The sequence below is a fragment of the Nerophis ophidion genome, linkage group LG02 (assembly GCF_033978795.1).
Source record: "Nerophis ophidion isolate RoL-2023_Sa linkage group LG02, RoL_Noph_v1.0, whole genome shotgun sequence".
NCBI classification, from domain to species: domain Eukaryota; kingdom Metazoa; phylum Chordata; class Actinopteri; order Syngnathiformes; family Syngnathidae; genus Nerophis; species Nerophis ophidion.
The window spans coordinates 15,922,994-15,947,224 of record NC_084612.1 but is presented as its reverse complement, the minus strand read 5'-3'; the positions used below and the strand labels follow the sequence as shown (position 1 = coordinate 15,947,224).

The window sequence follows — 24,231 nt, the reverse complement described above, 5'->3', positions numbered from 1 at the left end:
CGACGATTTGAGTTTGTACCAAAAAGTTCTAATTTGGTTTCATCTGACCACATGACATTCTCCCAATCCTCTGCTGTATCATCCATATATCCATTTTGGTATAAACTCAACTCGTCGTGTTTGGAGGAAGAAGAATACTGAGTTGCATCCCAAGAACACCAGACCTACTGTGAAGCATGGGGGTGGAAACATCATGCTTTGGGGCTGTTTTTCTGCTAAGGGGACAGGACGATTGATCCGTTTTAAGGAAAGAACGAATGGGGCCATGTATCCTGAGAATTTGAGCCAAAACCTCCTTCCATCAGTGAGAGCTTTGAATGGTTGACCAAATACTTATTTTTCACCATAATTTACAAATAAATTCTTCAAAAATCCTACAATGTGAATTCCTACATTTTTTTTCACATTCTGTCTCTCACAGTTGAAGTGTACCTATGATGAAAATTACAGACCTCTGTCATAATTTTAAGTGGGAGAACTTGCACATTCGGTGGCTGACTAAATACTTGTTTGCCCCACTGTAGAATCATCATACTGCTGAGATTATATGTATCAAGTGTTAATTCAAGGCCAAGGCAAAATATCGAGATGTATATTGTTAATCGCGATATGGCCTAAAAATATCGAAATATCAAAAAAAAGGCCATATCGCCCAGCTGTAATTTAAACTACTATAGTGCTGTACAATGATTAGAATTGTAATTATACGATGGCTTTGGGTTCATTTTGATTAAAAATCATGTTTTTTTAATCCATGATAACTATGTTTCATTGTGCACGAGCAAAGAGTCAAGAAAGAAGTGAATACTTACAGGGTTGATTAATTGTAATTAATCCCAATTAAATATCATTCATTTGTAATCTATAAGTGTTTAATTTTGCATAAGCAAAGAGAATACACAGTATGTGCACTTAACATGTTTATTAAACACAATCCACTTCATGTCCATGTTTCTAAACTAATATTCATTGACAATGTGGATTTAAACCAAAACAAAGGTAACATTTACATCATAAAGGTTATGCGTCCGCCATATATTTAACTATTTGTCTGTACTGACGTTCTTATTCTAACAAGTAACATTGGGTATAGCAGAATGCAATAACCCTAGTTTTAAAATATATACAAAAAAAACTTAATTCAAACATATATGAATATTTTCTCATGGCTTACAGGAGAGTGTAGGTTGGCAAGCTTAGCACTATTCATCAGGCTAAGCACGCAGGTTCTTATCAGGATTAAAGCGTGACAGCCAGGGTGCAACGAGCTGGATTCCAACCTCTTTGGAGTTAGCGTCATGGCAGTGTGAGCAAATAGGCATAAAATAGAGGGAAAAACAGAATAATGCGGTCTTATTGTTGGCTTCTTAGAATTCATTTTGACACACCATCATGTGTTCAATGTGCGTGGAACTGCACTGAAGGAGTATTTCTGTGTATACTGTGTGCGATCTGTCGATAACAGGCAATCATTTGATGTATTCCAGGCTCAATCCAGTTCATTGTAGCAGATATTTGTATTGCACACTAAAGCAGGGGTCGGCAACCCAAAACGTTGAAAGAGCCATATTGGACCAAAAATACTAAAAACAAATCTGTCTGGAGCCGCAAAAAAATGAAAAGCCGTAGTCTTATAATGAAGATAACACATGACGTAAGTGTCTATATTAGCTATAATAGCCTACTATCAAAATTAATATGTGTCGCAGGCTGAAGCAAATCTTTCTTGACAGAAATGTTGAAATGTAATATTCTACACATTTTTACAATATTTAAAAACACTAGTAAATCAGAGGCTGCTTAGAAGGTGAGATAACTCCTGGAAATGACTGGCATTTAATGGCCAAAGGTATAGATGTGTGTGTCCAAGTTAAAGGAAACATCAGGTTGTCTTCTTTTAATAGATTTATTAAAATCTTTGGCAAGCTAGGTAATGTTTGCTGTGGTCTGGAACAACATGGCACACAAACAACTATCTGAAATACAGCCAATATTACATACAGATAATGTGTCATGAGACATCTATCTATCCATTTTCTACGGCGTGTACCTTTCGGGGTCGCGGGGGTGCTTGAGCCTATCCCAGCAGCATTCAGGTGGAAGGCGGTGTACACCCTGGACAAATTGCCACCTCATCACATGCAAAACTAAATTATATATACAGAAGATAAAAGTAAAGGAAATTAAATGAGCTCAAATATACCTACACATGAGTCATAATGATGTAATATGTACATGCAGCTAGCCTAAATAGCATGTTAGCATTCAGCTTCAAGTCATGCGGTGACCACATATGCCTGATTAGCACTCCAACAAGTCAATACCATCAACAAACAAAGCGCACTTTTGTGCATTCACACACAGTATAAAACTTTTGATGGACAAAATGAGACAAAGAAGTGGAAGATTTTACATGTAAACAAACTGTTGTGTCACAGTCCACAATATGGTGAGTTCAAGAACAGCCAAATTTAGTAGGATAAAACGATGATCACCAAATACCCTCATCAGTAAAGCATACACGCAAACATATTAAACAGTGGGCTTTCTGTAGTTTAGGGTCTATATATATATATATATATATATATATATATATATATATATATATATATATATATATATATATATATATATATATATATATATATATATATATATATATCTGGTACAAGTAGTTAAGAAATTTAGTCACGTAGTTGAAACGTGATACTGAAGTGAACTCCAACTTTCAACCGGCTCCCAGCTAAATTCAGTTTGAGACCCTCGCTTTAATGCAGTGGTGGCCAAACATTTTTGCCTCAAAGGGCCAAAGTGAAAATGTGCCTATGGTCTGGGAGCCAAGTAGGGATGCAACAGCACTATGAGTGAGGCATTTAGCCTCATACTGCCATATGTAAATATAAGGTAGAAGAGATTGTCACACAAACGGTGTCTTATTCAGTTAAAATGCAACTCTGCATCTTCTATGTACATTTTTAACCTCAAAACATCCAAAAAAGTCATTTTTGGCAGATTTTCGCCATTTCCAGGTACTGTTCTGTAACCAGTTACTCCTTCATATTTCATCTGATCACTTTCAAACTTTACCCAGAATAGACATATGGAGGATGTCAAATTTCAAAGCATTTAGGTTTTCATTATAGGACGTGGCCGAATATTTGCAACGAAGATTATAATTTTCCAAATACTGTCGAGCAGGGGTTCTTAAATTCAAATGTACGGTAACTATTTCCCCTGTGAAATTTTTTTTTCAAAATCTATGGATTTTACGATAAAAAATAAAATGGCAGCTCAGTCCCTAGAATTTGACCATAACATTTACGGTGTTTGTTTGCACCGAATTACTGCAAATTGAAAAACTGTACCACGGTGACTGAGCTGCCAGTTTTTAAACGTAAAGACATGGCCATTATTTTTATGGTGTGTTGCGTCAGACCAGTCTTCCTCTCAGGGAATAAAACACACTGGCCAATCCCAAATTGTGTTGGATGACATATGTTGAGTAAGAAGGACCACCAAGACAGAATAGCAATATAACCAAGTTTTACTAAAGCTTTAGAAGACCAGCCCTTACAATGCGATAATAGCAGCTTCAAGAAGTGGTCTAAAAACCAAACGGAAAAAGTCATCTTATTTAGTACGAAAACAGCCCCTCCCGCCCAGAAAGAAATATAACATCTTTGTTCTAAACCGATAATAGAATAAAATAGAATAGAATAGAAAGTACTTTATTGATCCCTGGGGGAAATTCAGCACCACAGTTTGCTCACAATAGACAATGATAATAATAAATACTAATAATAAATAATATAATCCATCCATCCATCCATCTCTACTGCTTATTCCCTTTGGGGTCGTGGGGGGCGCTGGTGCCTATCTCAGCTGCAATCGGGCGGAAGGCGGTGTACACCCTGGACAAGTCGTCACCTCATCGCAGGGCCAACACAGATAGACAGACAACACTCACATTCACATACTAGGGCCAATTTAGTGTTGCCAATCAACCTATCCCCATGTGCATGTCTTTGGAAGTGGGAGGAAGCCGGAGTACCCGGAGGGAACCCACTCATTCACGGGGAGAACATGCAAACTCCACACAGAAAGATCCCTAGCCTGGGATTGAACATATAATATATAGTATATCAATAATATAAATATATTCTACATATATTCTACATTTAAGTGCAGTCAAGGAACATATGCTTTATACAGTCTGATGGATGTCGGTATGAAGAACCTTCTGTGTCGTTCTGTGTTGCATTTTGGAATAAAGTGCATGGATAAAGTCTCCTCCACAAAAAGGGAGTACACCATACTCCCAATAGACATTCCGGACATAAGGAAAAAGCAAAAAGTTTACAAATGGGAAAATATCAGCTGCTTCAAACATGACTATGGACAAAGAAAGAAAACATAAAATATAAATGCATTCTCCACAAGTGCATTACAATATTTGAAAACAGTACCACCATCATATTAACCGCAACATTCTGGGGACTAAGTTGCTACTTTTTCATCATAAACTCTATGTTCCCAGTTTTTACAGTGCATGGGTGGAAATGGAAAAACTGATGAGTTCGGAGTAAATTTCTGGCAACCGAGCTGCCAGATTTTTATATTAAAATCTACTGACCTTTTTCTGGACAGTTTAGCCTTGCGGATATGCCATAAATGATTGTGCACCTTGAAAGAGGTCAGTATGAATATGTATTACAATTGGTAGCCACACTTTGGCCCGCCAAAATTGGTCCGCGATACCTACTTTGGTTATCCCTGCTCTAGTGCGTCAATGTGCTCACCCAATACATACTTGTATGTTTCTTTTTGAAATGACACGCGTGTCGACACAGGCAGCTTGTCTTTGACTTTTCATTCACGCTTAATGCACTCGGGGGTGTGAGAGCGGCTTTCACTGCATTTTTAATCCCGACAGAGAATTTATTCCTCCCATATAGCAGCCTTTAGTCTACACGTCTATGCAGCATTGTCTCATCCGCATGGTGCTTTTTTTTGTTTTCCTTCTGAGGTATTTTGTCTTTGTCATAGTGTTGGTTTTATATCTTCCTGAGAACAAGTGTCCTCCGCAGTGGACACATTTGTTGTTGGTTTATTCTTTTGTTAAGAGTTCCACATTTTGGGGAGTGAAACCTGTTGTAAAAAAGACAAACGTCCACTGCAGAGGACGTTTGCTCGAATGCGGACATAAAAAGAACAATATATTGGTTGAGGTCTTCTAATGATGAATTGTTTTGCATTAACACTGCTGTCGACTACTGGATCCCAAACACACTTCACCAGTGCCCCAGTATTGGAGTCAACTTCCACTTCTGATTCCCAGATATGTGCTGTTTTCCACACTCCTGGATGCCATCGTTGAAGCATTTTTAAGATTAGCAAAGAACCTTGATCCTGGGCCTTATGGTCAGCTAGGCAGATACAAAAAAACACTAACTTCCTACTGCCCCACCACAGCAGGTCGTCATCACCATCACCATCCAAGACTTTGTCTATCTTGGATCCAAAACTGCTAGATCTTTCTTATCAAATCCTGAAGTTGCACGTTGTCTACAGCAGGTTTGCGGTGTCTCCAAAGAGTCTGGCGCTGTGCAAAGACAGGAACATCCACAAAGATGCAAGTCCTAAATTCTTGCGTGGTGCCAGTGCTCTTGTACAGATCTGAAAACCTAGACTCCTTCCACACAAACTTCTCTCCACCTCGATATCCACAGGATCTGGCTCCGGAACATCATTTGAATCCAGTGGTTCCATTGTGTCAATAGGGATGGGTACTGAATTCGGTACTTTTATAGCCACCGACCGAACCCCGTTAGTACTAACCGTGTATCGGACACAAGCGCTCAGAAAGGGACACAGCCTTACTGCCTCTATGTAATATTGCAATTTCCTATGCCAACAAAGCATGATAGAAAACGCTAAAACATAAAGTTATTCACTACTCGTCAAAATGCGCTAGCTCAATGTTCTTTTGCATTGAATTTGCCATATACATGCTGATGGTTAGCATTACCAATTTTACATGGTGATTTCAACACCTGCACAGTTGGTAGTCAATACTACAACTAAGCTGCACTTTACTACAATCAAACAACTGGTGTGTATATAATACTTACAGTGTAAACACTTTAGGACAGGGGTAGGGAACCTATGGCTCTAGAGCCAGATGTGGCTCCTTTGATGACTGCACCTGGCTCTCAGATAAATCTTAGCTGACATTGCTTAACATGATAAGTAATGAATAATTCCGCTGGTAATCACAGTGTTAAAAAAAAAGTTTAATTATAAAACATTCTCATGCATTTTAATCCTACTATTTGTTTTCTATCGCACCTGTTCAAGATGCCGCATTAATGGTAAGACGTATTATATGTATTATTGGTTAAATTTTGAATAACAATGTTATTAAAAAGAATAAGAGACTTATTATACTCTCAAAATGTTGGTCTTAAAAATGCACGAATATAGTTGTATTCAGTGTTAAAAAAAAATGTCATGGCTCTCACGGAAAAAACATTTTGAAATATTTGGCTTTCATGGCTCTCTCAGCCAAAAAGGTTCCCGACCCCTGCTTTAGGGGCCCCACAAAAGACTAGTCAGCTTAATGGCTAAGACTACATCGTTTAATATATTACTTGCACTTAGATCTTGCAAATGAGACTCATTAGCAATGTTACATGGCAATTTCAACACCTCCACATTTGGTAATCAATACTACAACTAAGCTGCACGTTACAATCAAACAGTTAGTGTGTATTCAATGCCTACAGTGTAAACACTTTTAGGGTACAACAAAAGACTAGAGTCACCTTAATGGCAAAGACTACTCCTTGACGAGGCAACACACCGTTGCAGACATTCTACTGTCATCTAACATTTTGGAATTGCAACTGCATGCAAAGTCTACTATATAATACTTGCAAATGAGACTCATTAGCAATTTTACATGGCAATTTCAACACCTCTACATTCGGTAGTCAATACTAAAACTAAGCTGCACATTACAACCAAACAGCTAGTGTGTATGCAATGCTTAAAGTGTAAACACTTTTAGGGTACAACAAAAGACTAGAGTCAGCTTACTGGCAAAGACTACTCCTTGACTAGGCAACACACCATAGCAGGCACTCTACTGTTATCTAACGTCTTGGAATTGCAACAGCATAGAAAGTTAAAGTTAAAGTTAAAGTACCATAGGTCGTGAGTTCAAACCCCGGCCGATTCATACCAAAGATTACACAAATGGGACCCATTACCTCCCTGCTTGGCACTCAGCATCAAGGGTTGGAATTCGGGGTTAAATCACCAAAATGATTTCCCGAGCGCGGCCACCGCTCGCCTCTCAGGGGGTAGAACAAGGGGATGGGTCAAATGCAGAGGACAATTTCACCACAACTAGTGTTTGTGTCTACTATAGAATATTGGCAAATGAGACTCAGAAGTGTAAGAAATCAAGATGTACAACAGGACAGTTATAATTATCAGCTCATTGTTATATATTAAATGAAAAATAAGATGTCTTTAACAAACAAATTAACATTAATTAACAAATTAACACACATAAGTACCGTAGAGTCCCGGTATTGATTCCCAGGTACTGGAAATTGGTACCACATCGTTTTTTCAAATGAGTAAAGGTACCAATACCTATTAGTCAATAATGATGTAATTGATTAAAACGCGGGTTGTACCACAACCATTTCTCCTGTAATAAAGAGAATAGAGCTGCGATTCCTCGGCCATGTCGCCAGAATGGACGACAGAGTCCAAGCCAAATAGGCTCTGACAGCATGTGCACATCCACCATCCATGTGTTGACGCCGTCTCGGTCGGGCCAGATAACATTAACCAGACCTCATCGCCAGGACCCTCCTGCCTTCGGACAGCTGGCCGCCACGGTCACCTGATGTTCAAGCTTGGTTTCAGGTTATTTACAGTTTAGTTGTACAGAAGACAAACTCGGGGATCCATGCAAAAGGTTGAATTGTTCTATAGCGTCTAAAAACTGAGCCGGTCTTAATGACTTAGCTGCCTCGTCAGCCAAACTGGACGAAATCTAATCCATTTTATCTGGAGTTTCTTCTTTTTGGAGTCATTCAAAGGCTTTGTGTCATTTGAAAGGAAGCTGGATGCGTTCACAGGCTCAATTTATTTATTATTTTTGTCTAATACTCTCGATAGCTGCAGGCTGTCTGCATAATTGAGCCTATGAAGATTTTGTGTGAAAACAAATCACAGTTACCTTTTTGATATGCTTGCACATTTCAGTCTCTTTGACTTGTTCAAATAAATCACAGCGAGACATTTTTCATCCTCATTTTAAGAGTTGAAAGTGTCTCACTGCGGCATAACCATGAAATTATTTTGTCCTTTTTTTTTTTTTTTGGAACTGAACCTTACAATTTAGGCAAGAACTGTTTGTGCTAACTACTTTTCTTTCTTGTGTTTTAATCTGCATTCCAGAACACGATAAGCACCGCTTATGCAAAAGCACTGAATACATGAATCTTCACTTCAAAGTCAAATGGTTCCACAATGAGTACGTGCGCGAATTGCCAGCCTTCAAGGGGGTTCCGCCGGAGTATTCTCTGTAAGTAATGAGCCATGTTGGCATGCAAACACACTGTACTGACATACAAAATGAAAACGTGTATGAAATATATGCTTTCACTGTTGAAAAAAACTGAAGATGGGACGGTGATGTGAGAAAATTAGGACACCCCTGGGGATCCCTGTTCTTACTTTTTGAAATGTTGTCAAAACCTGCTCACAACCGTGGAAGTGTAGGTGTAGTTTAAGTCCTGTCATTCAAACACAACATATATAAAAACTGTTTTCATAAATGTTAAGATAAAATACATATTATTGTCTGATATGGTTGCTTGAATCAAATTAATAATGCTCTAAGACAGGGGTGTCCAAACTTTTTCCACTGAGGAGCCGCACACTGAAAGATGTTGATAATTTTTCTTTTCAAAACCAATAACATTTATAGATATATTAAACTTTTAGGGTCCCCTTCAAATTTGGTCCCAGGGACCCATAAATGTCTCCGTCATAAAAATGTCAAAAACAAGTCCATTCCATCCTTTTTCTACCGCTTGTCTCTGTTGGGGTCGCGGGTGTACACCCTGGACAAGTCACCACCTCATCGCAGGGCCAACACAGATAGACGGACAACATTCACACTCACATTCACACACTAGGACCAATTTAGGGTTGCCAATCAACCTATCCCCAGGTGCATGTCTTTGGAAGTGGGAAGAAGCCGGAGTACCCGGAGGGAACCCACACAGTCACGGGGAGAACATGCAAACTCCACACAGAAAGATCCCAAGCCCGGGATTGAACTCAGGACTGCAGGATCTTCCTATTGAGAGGCACATGTACTAAACCCTTTTCCACCATGGTGACCCAAAAACAAGTCATATATTATTATTATTACAACTTCAGGTTTAGCTGTCAATATGAAGTAGTGTTGTCCCAATAGCAATATTTTGGTACCAGTACCAAAATTATTTCAATACTTTTCGGTACTTTTCTAAATAAAGAGGACCACAAAAAGTTGCATTATTGGCTTTATTTTAACAAAAAATCTTACGGTACATTAAACTTGTTTCCTTTTGCAGGGGGGAGGTGGCGGGCCGGTAATTTTCAGAGGCGGTATAGTACCGAATATGATTCATTAGTATCACAATACTATTCTAATCACAGTATACCGTACAACCCTAATATGAAGTTGGATTTGTTGTTTTCATGTTTAATGCCTTTTTTGTCGAATGCATCCCTATATTTTACGGCTAAACACAAAATATTAAATACTTTCTCGCCAAAATGTTTAAAAAGTGGAATACTTAAAAGGTGCCATATGTAGTAATGTGGCCAGAAATGGTAATGCAAACAGTCAAAATTCCGTAGTGCCCTCCCACTCTCCATGACTGAGGTTACCAGACACGTAGACGAAATCTAAGGAACTTCAAATGGCAATCGACGAGTCCTACGCTGTAGGTTTCTCTTGTTTATGCTTTTTGTAAGGTGGTTTACTAAGTAACTATGGCACATTTTACTGATGTTGATTAACAAAATGTATTTCTAAAGTTACGCAGCAATATTTTCGTTGGGAGTCGGGACAGATTGTTGGCATTGTTGCTAAAATGTCTAGTTTGACAGCACGAACCACCATCAAAATAATTATATATAGTACAATGTAATATATTATATATCGCATAGACGTATTTGGATGGCTAGCCCAGGCCAACAGTAAAATTACCGCCACATTTCGTTCAACATAACTCCATGTTGCATCCAACCTGACGCACTGCATTCTCGTCCATGTACGCACGTCACTATCTTTCATCCATCCATCCATTTTCTACCGCTTATTCCCTTTTGGGGTCGCGGGGGGCGCTGGCGCCTATCTCAGCTACAATCGGGCAGAAGGCGGGGTACACCCTGGACAAGTCGCCACCTCATCGCAGGGCCAACACAGATAGACAGACAACATTCACACTCACATTCACACACTAGGGCCAATCTTTCAGTGCAGTGTTATTCTATGAGCCCACCCACGTTACGCAAAAACCAAGTCACACAATAATATAGCCTACTACCATGTCAATACACAAAGTAGAAAGTCATTACATGTAATGCATTATATTGTGCTAAGCAACTACCACCCCATATATGCCTGATGCATATACAGTACAATAAACCACCTGATTAGCCGTTCTAATGTTGGAACGCATTTCTTCAGCGTATCGGCATATTGAGAAAGAAATAGGCACTGACACTACCCACATCCACATGGGTTTTATTTATCGGAAATATATTTTGCCCTGTCAGTTGGATGACACATCGACATACTGGCTAAAGGGCATATATTTCCCCCATTAGCCGATACGTAGATGTGCTGAGCATTCATTGCAAGAACATAGTAGCTTTGTTAGACAAGATCATAGACTGTATTGGACAATATAATTTACATACGACATGTCAGTTACCATTTATTATGAGTAATAATACAACGCAAATGCCTGACTTACCTATCAAGGAGGAAATTAGCAAGTTTGGCGTCAAATGAAAAAATATTCTCCACTTTCAATCGTCTTAATCTTGCAAAAATGTTGTGATCCGCTTCCCAGATCACACCCTTAGTCTGTTTTTTGGAGTCCTTTTTGGTTTTTGGATTGTTTTGACTCTTCCTGTGCTGAGTTTGTGTGCACTTCCTATTTTGTTACCATGGTTTCTGATTTGTCCCACCAGCTATTGTTTCTACGCACACCTGTTTATGATTATTGTTTGAGTATTTAAACCTGCCTGCTACCTGTGTTCATCCTGGATGGTTTGTTTGCTCCATGCAACAGTCACGTTTGTTTTTTTTCCACTCTGCTATGTTTCGCCTTAGCTTCCGTGCGTTCGGCACGCTAATTTGAACTCTGTTGACTACGTGCTAAGTTTCGCCTTAGCTTCCGTGCATTCGGCACACATTTCTTGGACTCTTGCAGCTACATGCTAAGTTTAGCATGTAGCCATTTCTTTTTCTTTTTGTACCAGTGTTATTTTACCTTTTTGTATTAAACAAGCTCCTACCTGCAATCCCGCCTTGTCCTGGTCCTGCAGCATCTTGGGGTGACAATTCGCGCATCCAAAATGCGTTCCAAACGTAACAAAAAAGGTAGCTCCGATACAAATCCTTGTTTTGTTTTTGGCTTAGTCATGATTTTAGATTTACTAAAGTCTGACATGTTTAGTAACTTTACTAGTAGCAGTAGTTCGACGAAGAGGGTTGTGTGTAACTGGCAACCTGGATATGACACACTCACAGACTTTCTAAGTGGTCAAACGGGGCATCGAAATGAAAACAAAAACAAGATTTCGGGGCTGTAAATCTAATTTTGAAATGAACATATCTCGGTTGAACTACTGTTATCAGTTATAGAGATATTCGAAAAGAACATGACTTATTAATGCCTTTGACATGTCAAAGCCATTTAATGATGATTTGACATGAAATTATTACATATGGTATCTTTATTGTGAAATACTTGGAACCTTAAATTGGTCAATAATTGTTTTGAAAATATTATTTTTTGATTACATTATTTTTTTTAAATGCCACTTAAATTATCATGGATCCAAAATGGCCCCTCTTATAAAAGTGTTAAGAATAAGTCATACATTTTTATTTTTTTTACTTTCAACATTCAAGTCCCTAGATAAACTTCAGATCATCAGTCGATTTTAAGTTTTTATCAGTTTTTATTTTGTTTCAGGCCCTTTTTGTCAAATAAAGCTTTGGTCTTTATATGACAAACAACACAAAATATTTCAAAGTGGAATATTTGATTTGAAGTATTTGGAATCATTAATAGGTCAAAAATTTATAACAACTGATTTTGATTATTATTTTTTGAGCAACGACAAAGGAAAAATAAAAAAAGAAAGACAGGGAAAAACAGTCTACATGGCAGCTTTGTGTTATTAGAGTCAACATTACAACTTTTCGATGTTGCATTTAACTTGTTTGTCCTTTTATTTCACTTTTTTTTTTGTGATATTTTAAGAACGGGCCGCAGGTGGTTAAACATTACCTGCGACCCACACTTCGCACACCACTGATTTAAAAAAAGTGTTTGCATCCCCTATCAAAACTGCAAAATGGTTTGTACAACTCAATGGCATTCACACACAGCACCAGCATTTTTGGAACAAGGATAAAGTGATAGAGGAAAGATAAAAATACAATAAGTATCTGGAGCAAAATTGGAAACCATTATTTACAAGTTTCACTTTTGCATCACATTGCACATAACTGTGGTGCGGTCAAGGACCCTCGATTAAAGTTGGAAACAGAGGCATCACTAGGTTTTGAAGACATGGGAGGCTTAACCCAGAGGAGATGCACTAAAAATAATGTAATCATAATACAAAAATATTATTGTTATGATTTCTATTACCTAATAATGATAATCTATTGTGAATGAGATCATCTCTATCTTACACTCTGAAGTAAAGAAACACTAAAAAGATTTAAAAACATATTTAAGTGAATAATGACACTTTACATAATTAATTACACTTATATTATGGCAACTTTATATTGAATCTCTCGGCACTTTTGTGTAAAAAAACAAAAGACAATTGTTTTGGGGGGTTTACGAGATATTTTCTTTTTTAAAGTTAAAACCTTCAGGTGTTATGGTAAATGGGTTATACCTGTATAGCGCGTTTCTACCTTCAAGGTACTCAAAGCGCTTTGACACCATTTCCACATTCACACATACATTCACACACTGCTGGAGGGAGCTGCCATGCAAGGCCCTAACCATGACCCATCAGGAACAATGGTGAAGTGTCTTGCTCAAGGACACAACGGACGTGACGAAGTTGGTCGAAAGTGGGGATTGAACCATGAACCTTACGGTTGCTGGCACAGCCACTCTCCTGACCGTGCCACAGCGTCCCGATTGTCCCGTTATGTATTTAAAAAAAAAATTATTTCAACCAAACCAAATAAATATTTAGTTTTTTAGTGCACATAAACATACTAAGTGTGTGTGTTGGGTTTATTGTGGGATGGGAGTCTCTTCAGGAATCTTGGTGTGTGCTTGGGGGGCCGAAAAATGTTGTGCTATGCTCCTGCCTCTGCTATAGTTTTTCTGACAAATAAACCACATTGTAGTGCAGTTCATGAACCCCAAATATAGTCACTAAATGCTCAACTGCTGTGTTTAGCCCAATATATGAGTACATTTAGGGCAGGGGTGTCCAAAGTGCGGCCTGGGGGCCATTTGCGGCCCACAGGAAATTTTTTAACGGCCCCACAACACATTCTAAAAATATGATAAAAAAAATAAACAAACGTGGTATAAAAGAGCAAACTGTCAGGCTTGGACTTGGTCTTGGGTTGTTTTCCCGAGGTGCGAAGCGAATGGAGTGTAAACGCCGTGAGGGTAGGTACATATTTAATTTATCTACTCATAAACTAAAAACAGGAACAAACAAAAAGCGCTCACAATCGGAGGTACAAAACTTGGGCTATGAAATAAAAGACTAGCACAAATGCTATAAACTATAAACATGAAACAAAACACTTCTGCTATGACTTGAATGACAAAAACTTATGTGGACAAAATGAACAGCATAGCAAGGCATGAAGCAGATAATCGAGGTCGGGAAAGAGGTGATGTTGCCGGACTGACTACCTGGTAATTGTGGCTTAAATAATGAACATGATAAGTGAAAACATGTGTGAGACAAGACAGGTGAACTGATTGGTCATCATGGTAACAAAACAGGGAGTGAAAAAAAAGGAACTTAGAGTCCAAAGGTCAAAAGCACCTGGTATTCCCAGGCAGTCTCCCATCCAAGTACTAACCAGGCCAGACACTGCTAGGCTTTAAGAACAGATGAGATTGGGGATGCTCAGGGTAGTATGGCCAGATGAAACTCATGATCAGACATGACAGATGAAAACTAAATCAGTTGGCATGGTAATAAGACAAACAAGGAAATGCAAAACAGAACTAAATGTCCAAAAAACTAAACATAGCATGACCAAAACAAGACATGAACCATAAGCGTGACAGAGCTCCCCTGTTAAGGACAGCTCCCAGATGTCCAAAAACAAAAAACAAAACAAAACAAAACTGTGATCGAGAGTCATGGGAGGGCGGGAGGGGGACATGGCGGTGGGTCGCCAGACCACGTGTCCCCGTATCCACCGGGGCAGAGTCAGGTGGCGGCGACGCATAGATGCCCGCTGTACTGACGAGGTGGGCGACCCGGGAATGGCCATATCCGTAGCAGACACCCTTGGCGTGGCCGACGAGGAGTTCGGCGCCCTTGGCGTGGCGGATGACCACGTAGTGGCCACATCTGTGGCCGACGGGGAGGTTGGCGCCCTGGGCGTGGCGGACGACCACGTAGTGGCTACATCCGTGGCCGACAAGGAGGCGGACGCGTCGTCATCGTGGCTGGCAGCAAAGCTTGGCATGGAGCTTCAGGCGGCAGGTCTTGGCGTGGCGGGTCTTGGCTTGGAGCTACTACTGGCGGTACTGGAGCTTGGCGGCGTGTAGTTTATACTGGCTGAGGTGCTGGAACCTGGCGTCGTGGAGCTGCTACTGGCGGCGGTGCTGGAGCTTGGCGTCGTGGAGCTGCTACTGGCGGCGGTGCTGCAGCTTGGCGTCGTGAAGCTGCCACTGGGGGCACTTGGCGTCGTGGAGCTGCCACTGGGGGAACTTGGCGTCGTGGAGCTGCCACTGGGGGCACTTGGCGACGTGGAGCTGCCACTGGGGGCACTTGGCGACGTGGAGCTGCCACTGGGGGCACTTGGCGTCGTGGAGCTGCATCTGGGGGCACTTGGCGTCGTGGAGCTGCATCTGGGGACACTTGGCGTCGTGGAGCTACATCTGGGGGCACTTGGCGTCGTGGAGCTGCATCTGGGGGCACTTGGCGTCGTGGATCTGCCAGTGGGGGAACTTGGCGTCGTGGAGCTGCCGCCGGGGGCACTTGGCGTTGTGAAGCTGCCGCCGGGGGAACATGGCATCGTGAAGCTGCCGCCGGGGGCACTTGGCGTCGTGGCGCTGCCGCCGGGGGAACTTGGCATCGTGGCGCTGCCGCCGGGGGCACTTGGCGTCGGGGCGCTGCCGCCGGGGGCACTTGGCGTCGTGGCGCTGCCGCCGGGGGCACTTGGCGTCGTGGCGCTGCCGCCGGGGGAACTTAGCGTCGTGGAGCTGCCGCCGGGGGCACTTGGCATCGTGGAGCTGCCACCGGACGCACTTGGCATCGTGGAGCTGCCACCGGGGGCACTTGGCATCGTGGAGCAGGCAACTGTACTAGCCGTGGACTTGGACGTGGACTTTGACTTGGACGTGGTGCAGGTGGCCTTGCTAGAAGCTGCGGCTTAGCAGGCTCAAAGACTGGTGGAGGTGGCTTTGTTGGCCGCTGTGGCTTGGCAGGTTGAAGAACTGGAGGTGGTGGACGTGCTAGTCGCTGTGGCTTGGCATTGCACTGGGCAGAACCAACCGAACAACCCCCAGCCTCCCCCTCAAGGAGCGGCTCCCAGACGCGCTCACCGCGATCTGAAAAAGTCTTTTGGGGTGGGTGGAGGGAGGTGAGGAGGGGGGAAGAATCCTCCTCTTTAAACTGTCCACAAAGTCTTTCTTCTTTGTTCTTGGTCAGCATGGGTGAAGAAAAAGAAAAATATTGTGACTTAGGTGGGGCTTGAGTCCTGGGGGGCGGGGCATGAAAATCAGATGGCTGTGACAGTTTTGATAAAGAGTTCAAAAACATGTCTTGGTAATGTTTTGTTATGCACATGGAGTCCATAGTTGGGAGCGGCTGGCAGAAAAGAGATTTGAGGAAAAAAAAATCCTAATCTGTGATGTCATCCTCCGGCGACGACGTGACGTAATCCTAGAGAAGCCAGGCAGGCTGCAGCTTATTTCCGCCCGGAGGGGGAGGAGCTTGCGGGGTCGACTCGTCCTGTCCACTTGGAGAAGCCTTCCCAGACGTCCTTCGTCTGTAGCGGCGCTTCCGGGACTGCGGTGACGCATTGCCATCCTCGGACCAAATGGAACTGATCGGAATTAGCTTGCCGCTTGGACTCCACATGAAGTCCTGGTCCTCCATGGCCTTTAACGCCTCCCAACTTCCTTCTTCCATGGACTCCAAGACGCTTGCAGGGAAAATGTTTTGCTGTTGGCAATATTCTGTCAGGCTTGCACTTGGTCTTGGGTTGTTTTCCCGAGGTGCGAAGCGAATGAAGTGTAAACGCCGTGAAGGTAGGTACATATTTAATTTATCTACTCATAAACTAAAAACAGGAACAAACAAAAAGCGCTCACAATGGAGATACAAAACTTGGGCTATGAAACAAAAGACTAGCACAAAGGCCACAAACTATAAACATGAAACAAAATACTTGTGCTATGACATGAATGACAAAAACGTATGTGGACAAAATGAACAGCATAGCAAGGCATGAAGCAGATAATCGAGGTTGTGAAGGAGGTGATGTTGCCAGACTGACTACCTGGTAACTGTGGCTTAAATAATGAACCTGATAAGTGAAAACAGGTGTGAGACAAGACAGGTGAACTGATTGGTCGTCATGGTAACAAAACAGGGAGTGAAAAAAAGGAACTTAGAGTCCAAAGGTCAAAAGCACCTGGTATTCCTAGGCAGTCTCCCATCCAAGTACTAACCAGGCCTAATACTGCTTAGCTTTGAGAACAGATGAGATTGGGGATGCTCAGGGTAGTATGGCCATAGGAAACTCATGATCAGACATGACAGATGAAAACTAAATCAGTTGGCATGGTAACAAGACAAACAAGGAAATGCAATTGTGTTTGCCATATAAAAAACGGTGCTGTTTTTTTTAAAGAATGGCCTAAAACGAACAAACAAAAAACATTAACAACAATCAAACTTATAATTTAAAGGATAGATCTGAAGCTGATCTCGAGATTATTGTGCTAAAAGTAAACATTAAAAAAAATATATATAATTTACTTTTTAACACTTAGATGAATGGAACCCTTTTGGATCCCCAATAATTTTAGTGGGATTTTTTTTTGAATGTGTCATTGCTCAAAAATTGTCAATGTTGTTATTGACCTTTTTAAGGCTCCAATTATTTTACATAATCAAACATTCCACTTTAAAATTTAATTGGGGGAAAATATTGCACATTAGGTGATTTTTTTCCATTAAAAAACCTGGGTTCTTCTTTGACAAAAAGGGCACACAACTTAAATGTTTTAAACTTTTTTTGACAGGTAGACCTAGTGTTGATTGAAAAATTTAAACTTTGAATAATAATAATAATAATACAAAAAAATTATAATTTTTTTAATATTTTTTTGACCAAAACCCTTTGGCTTTACCGGCATCAAGCCTGAGTGGAGGCCTAAATGGAGACTTTTTTATACATTTATTGTATTGGTTTTTAAATTTAAAAAATATCAAAATGGCTCCCGCTCGCTTTGATTTTTCAGTGTGTGGCGCTCAGTGGAAAAAATTTGGACACCCTTTATTTAAGGGATTGACAAGCGCATGTGTGTACAGTTTAAAAAAATGTTTGTTTAAAAAAAAAAAATGTCCGCCATCAAGAAACACGTTTTTGCAAGGTCATTGGCGAGACTTGGCAACTAATTGTCCGTAAGTCATTGAGCTGATTATACAACTTTGATATTTGTATGCTCGAATGTATTTCAAAGCTTCTGTACCACCACCCATAGGGGGGTGCCAAAAATATATTTGTTTTCACAACAGGGTCCTAATTTTCCACATGACCGTGTTGTACATATTAATGAAGAGAGCACTTTAAAGCAGCACGGAAAGTCGGCACGTCCATTCAAGGCATGATATGTTTTTTTGATGACAAAAAGTCAAATACATATTTCACTTGCACCTGATTTATCACCCCAGACACAACATTGTCTGCAAGTTAATATTGTACAAAAATATATCCTAGAAATTAAACTGCGTGTCACCGTTGAAAAGGACATGCTGCAAAGTGGAAAGACATGCACGTGGAAATATTTCAAAGCTACCCCTTGTGGAGTTCTTTGCCCAGTAGCAAAATGTAAAATATAATCATAGAAATTCAACTCAGCTGTGTGTATATATATATATATATATATATATATATATATATATATCCATCCATCCATCCATTTTCTACCACTTATTCCCTTTCGGGGTCGCGGGGGGCGCTGGCGCCTATCTCAGCTACAATCGGGCGGAAGGCGGGGTACACCCTGGACAAGTCGCCACCTCATCGCAGGGCCAACACAGATAGACAGACAACATTCACACTCACATTCACACACTAGGGCCAATTTAGTGTTGCCAATCAACCTATCCCCAGGTGCATGGCTTTGGAAGTGGGAGGAAGCCGGAGTACCCGGAGGGAACCCACGCATTCACGGGGAGAACATGCAAACTCCACACAGAAAGATCCCGAGCCTGGATTTGAACCCAGGACTGCAGGACCTTCGTATTGTGAGGCAGACGCACTAACCCCTCTGCCACCGATATGTATATATATATATATATATATGTATATATATATATATATATATATATATATATATATATATATTTATTTAATTTTTTTTATTTTTTTTTTAACATTTTACACAGTAGGCTCGTGGCGTCACGGTGGAAGAGGGGTTAGTGCATCTGCCTCACAATACTAAGGTCCAGAGTAGTCCGGGGTTCAATCCCGGGCGGGGGATCTTTCTGTGTGGAGTTTGCTTGCTCTCCCCGTGAATGTGTGGGTTCCCTCCGGTTACTACGGCTTCCTCCCACCTCCAAAAACATGCACCTGGGGATAGGTTGATTGGCAACACTAAATTGGCCCTAGTGTGTGAATGTGAGTGTGAATGTTGTCTGTCTATCTGTGTTGGCACTGCGATTAGGGGGCGACTTGTCCAGGGTGTACCTCGCCTTCCACCCGATTGTAGCTGAGATAGGCACCAGCGCCCCCCGCGACCCCAAAGGGAATAAGCGGTAAAAAATGTATGGATGGACAGTAGGCTTGTAGCATCATTAGTCAGTGGAATGGTGTTTGTTAACAACAAAGCAAAGGCACATTACAAAAGTAATGTCGGGCTGGGACAAAGGATTGGTCTCAGATGCAGAGTAGGGATACATCGTCAGGCTTTTATTTTGACGGTTTTCTTTCACCTCCAGAGTCAGAGTAATACCAATGTCTACAATAACAAATCTGTCGGCGAAAAAAAATTCCAAAAAAAAGGAAAAACCGAGAATCACTCCTGAAAGGAGGAAAGCACAAAAACAAACACAAACTATAATTTGCGCCGAATCTGCTATAAAACATAACCAAAACTCTCCAACAGGAGGAAGAAAACAAAGGCTATGAAAATCTCTACACTTAATCTTAATCTATTTAAGGTTAACAAAAAAATCACTCAAAAATTTGAGTACAGAAGGTATCTTCGGAAAAAATTATAACTCACCACTTTGATTGAAAAAAAACTAAATAACAAAAAATCACTCTACTGAGGAGAAAAGTCTAACTAAAAGTAGCAACAAAGGACTTCAGGATCCAGAAATATGAACGTGGGACGAGGTGAGGCATGGACGTGGACGCGAGAGAGGCACGAAAACTCGAGACAATCTGGTACAGAACAAGGGGAGGCGTGGGCTTATATGACACATGAGGGTAATGGGGAACTGGTGGAAACAATCAGGGGTCAGGGATGACGTCAGACTGATAACACAAGAGGAAGGGCAACTGATCTGAATCGAGAAGTTACTTTTCAAAATAAAACATGCAATTCACAAGACAAAAGAAACCAAGACAAGACATCCCTCACCGCAGTTTGACAAGTTTTGCCAAATATGAACTCAAAAAAGTCAGTCGATCATCTTCAGAAAAAACAGGACCTAATCTACAGTCCTAAGATCCACATGACAAATGCTGATTCGTGTGAGCAAAATATAAAAGTGTGTGTACTATAAGTGGGTGTGTTGCGGGTGATCGACTAAGACTGCGTGTATAATTGTTAAGAAATAAAGTGTTGCAGACCGCCTTATTTAAATTAGATGTGTGCGCATATGCAAGCTGTGACCATGGAGACACTCATTTTCCTCCACATTCATGACATCAAAATGGTCCAACCAGCAGTGTTTCTTGATGTTGACATGCAGCACACATATTATACTGTATATGAACCTACCTTTTCAAGGCTATATTGAAGCGTGATCTTCACAATAGCACCTATTTCTAGCAAGCTGGCTGATGGTGCACTCTAGTAGGTACTGCATTGTTGTGATTGTTTCATATAGAAGATTTATTAATATATTTCCGATATGTGATTTAGTGAATTATATTTGTATAGCGCTTTTCTCTCGTGACTGAAAGCGCTTTACATAGTGAAACCCATTATCTAAGTTACATTTTTAAACCAGTGTGGGTGGCACTAGGAGCAGGTGGGTAAAGTGTCTTGCCTAAGGATAGCAGATGGCAGATGCGGAGATCGAACATAGAACCCTCAGACTGCTGGCACGACCGCTCTACCAACCGAACTACGCTGCTGATATGAAAAAAAACAAAAAACTCCATTACAAAAACAAAAAAACACCAGCTGACACCATAATGAATGAACTACATGTATTTTAACAAGCCCCTTAAGTTATCCAGCTGCTATAAAATTATAAAATAATATTGCTGAAAAGACTATCTCAATCCATCAATCCATGCATCCATTTTCTACCGCTTGTGCCTCACGGGGTCGTGGGGGTAACTGGAGCCTATCCCAGCTGCATTCGTGCGGAAGGTGGAGTACACCCTGGACATGTCGCTACTTCATTGCAGTAGACAATTAGTCTACAATGTTTATTTTTGACAGTCCATATATGTTCACACACACGGAATATTCTCTCAGCGCCATCGCCTCCTCTCTCACAGCCATGTGTGCGTGACTGAGCCAGTTTGCACAAACATTTCAAACGTGCTAAATACGGATGTAAAACAGTGGCCGCAGAACAGTTTCAGTCTTAATAGATCACAATGGGAGTGCTAAATGACTTGCATCCCCTCTTCCGAGTTTTGTGGGCGTTCTGACATCAGCATATATTCTGAATATTCACAAAGAAGGACATTGGAAAAGGGTTTCGATCCCTCTTTTGCTCATTTAGGAGAAACCATTCCTCTGCCCACAAGCTGAGTAGATCAAGTTTCCACATTAGTACACGCCAAACATTTAGTCGATCAAGCTTTGTGGCTGTTAATGATTTTGCGTCAGAATAGCTAAAATAAATAAGTAAATTGTCTTCATTTTCTATTATTGTAAATATACGGTCTGGTGCCAAGGTTTTATTTAGTTATCATCAGGTCTGCCGTTAGCAATGATAGTCTTTTAGTAAGCAACACAATGGAAAAAAAAAAAACGCACAAACACAAAACGTAAATGTCAACACCAGCTTTACAGATTCCACATCTGCCCTGCAGATGATGTGTTTTAGTAAGAACTCAACTGAAACGTACATGTAATTTGCAGGCATTAAAAAGGAGCGATGTATCATATTAGTGCCTGAAATCAATTAACTGCAGAGTCCTCCATAGTCACCCAAAAGCAAATAAGCATTTTTTAAAACATTGGTGTTAACAGCTGTGGCTGTAGGCAACCTCCTGATGTACTTAACTTATTTAGGAGTGATCAAGCATTTATGGTATTTATTATTAGGCTTCTTACTGCTATTACTTGTACAACATATGTTAAAAAAAGTATTTAAAATCAAATTATCAGACTCTTCAAATTTGATGTTTCTAAGGACACTTTGAGTTGTCCTTAGAAATGAGGCCATTCAAACAAAAAATATATATGTATATATTTTTACACGACCAGCAAACAAATATTCAGTCAAATATTACGTTAAAAATGATCTCTTTTAGGTGGTTTGAACCGTTTGTCATCCAGTGGCTGGACGAGAATGAAGATGTGTCCATGGATTTCCTTAATGGAGCTCTGGAGAGAGACAAGAAGGACGGCGTGAGTAAAACTTTTTTTTTTTTTTTTTAAATAGATTAGTCCTCAGTGTTCTTTTTCTTTTGTATTTAAATCGGCCAAGGACAACCTGCACTGAAGATGAATTTGGCTTCCTGAGGAGGAGCGAGCGTGTCAGATAAAAGGAATTTCACACGGCCAAGAGGCTCTCTTTGCCTCCAGACGTTGCAAGAAAATCATATGAGTTCAAAATGATGCAAGAGCAAAACATCAAAACTATGATGTCAAGGCAAATAAAACGGCGTTGATGTATATTGCAAAGAAATGAACATATGAATAAATTAGTTTGGCTGCTGCCACACTTTTTTTTTGCCAGTGTGATATTTATAATTCATACATTTTTAGAGAAACCAGCCGAAAAAAAATTAAATGAAATCGTTTTTTTCCCACTTTAAACCTCCTAAAGATTACAGTAATATATCATGCATTCTGCTTAAACATTCAAACCCCGTTTCTTCCATTGCAATGTTGAACCATTGCAACCACTCTCACTAAACCTAACCAAATGTTACTCAGCACTAATGCCAACCAATTAAGTGTTTTTCTCTTGCAACTTACCTAAAAGGCGTATTATTTTAATAGGTTACACATAAATACAGCTGGTTTATACACAGCCGACATACATTGTTACACCTGTTTTGGTTATTTTATATCAAACATGCATTAAATTACATTATTATACATAATTACAGTTTTTTCGTTACATCTCGTCCGAAAGGGAGTAGGAAGAAGTGGATCTTATTTAATCCTACCCCTTTTCGTATCATAGCAATTACGAACACATTTGTTACTAAATACCTGAATAAATCGATAAAGCAGTAAATAGATAAATTGACAAAAGGGATAAGTAAACATATCTAAATATATAATATAAATAAGAAATAGTTAAGTAATGTATAGTTCAGATTATATGAATAAAATGTTCTTTTTGTAATAAGGTTCAAGATTGTTATCAGGATACTTCTTATTTCTCGTACTTTGTAAACAATTGAAGTTTGAACAGTTTCTCAAATTGGATCATATTACATTCTTAGATTTCTTTGCTTAATAGTTTCCATAATTTAATTCCACATACAGATATGCTAAAAGTCTCAAGTCTTGTACATGCATCCAGATGATTCAAATTATTACTTTTTTCTCTAAAGGTTATATATCTCCTCTTTTGTTAAGAAAAATGTTCGTGCATCATTTTAGCTGTTTGCAGATGCACCAAAGCAATGAATGCCAATATATTTTGTTCAATAATGGATCAAGCCTGTCACTTATGTAAACCATTGGTAGGTATAAAATAACTATAGCTACATGTTTATGTCTAAGGACAGGATCACTACTTTTTTTTTTTTATTATTAAACAGTTGTCCATTCTACTCATGACTTCATTCTGCCATTTTCCTTCTGGGCTGCACAGTTCCAGCAGACGTCCGACCACGCCCTCTTTTCCTGTTCGGTGGTGGACGTGTTCACGCAGCTCAACCAAAGTTTTGAGATCATCAAGAAGCTGGAGTGTCCCAACCCTCAGGCTTTGGCTCACTTCATGTGCCGCTTTGCAAAGGTACAGCAGTTTAAAGCGTTGGTTCTTAACCATAGGGCCAAGGCCGCTAAACAATATCTAATTTTAAGCTGTGGTCTGTAAGTTTTAATACACTTTTCCACCACTGGTGGCAGTAATGAC

At 40.3% G+C, this 24,231-nt stretch overlaps 1 protein-coding gene across 3 annotated transcripts in view; it reads left to right on the top strand.

The window, feature by feature from the left end:
• Positions 1-24,231, top strand: part of LOC133537142 (protein unc-13 homolog C) — a 400,509-nt gene that overhangs the window by 296,343 nt on the left and 79,935 nt on the right. For all 3 annotated transcript variants that reach the window (XM_061878045.1, XM_061878036.1, XM_061878053.1), the window contains exons 19-21: positions 8,479-8,605; positions 22,448-22,544; positions 23,968-24,111. In XM_061878045.1, coding sequence (XP_061734029.1) covers positions 8,479-8,605; positions 22,448-22,544; positions 23,968-24,111 — 368 coding nt within the window. The remainder of the gene's footprint in view (positions 1-8,478; positions 8,606-22,447; positions 22,545-23,967; positions 24,112-24,231) is intronic.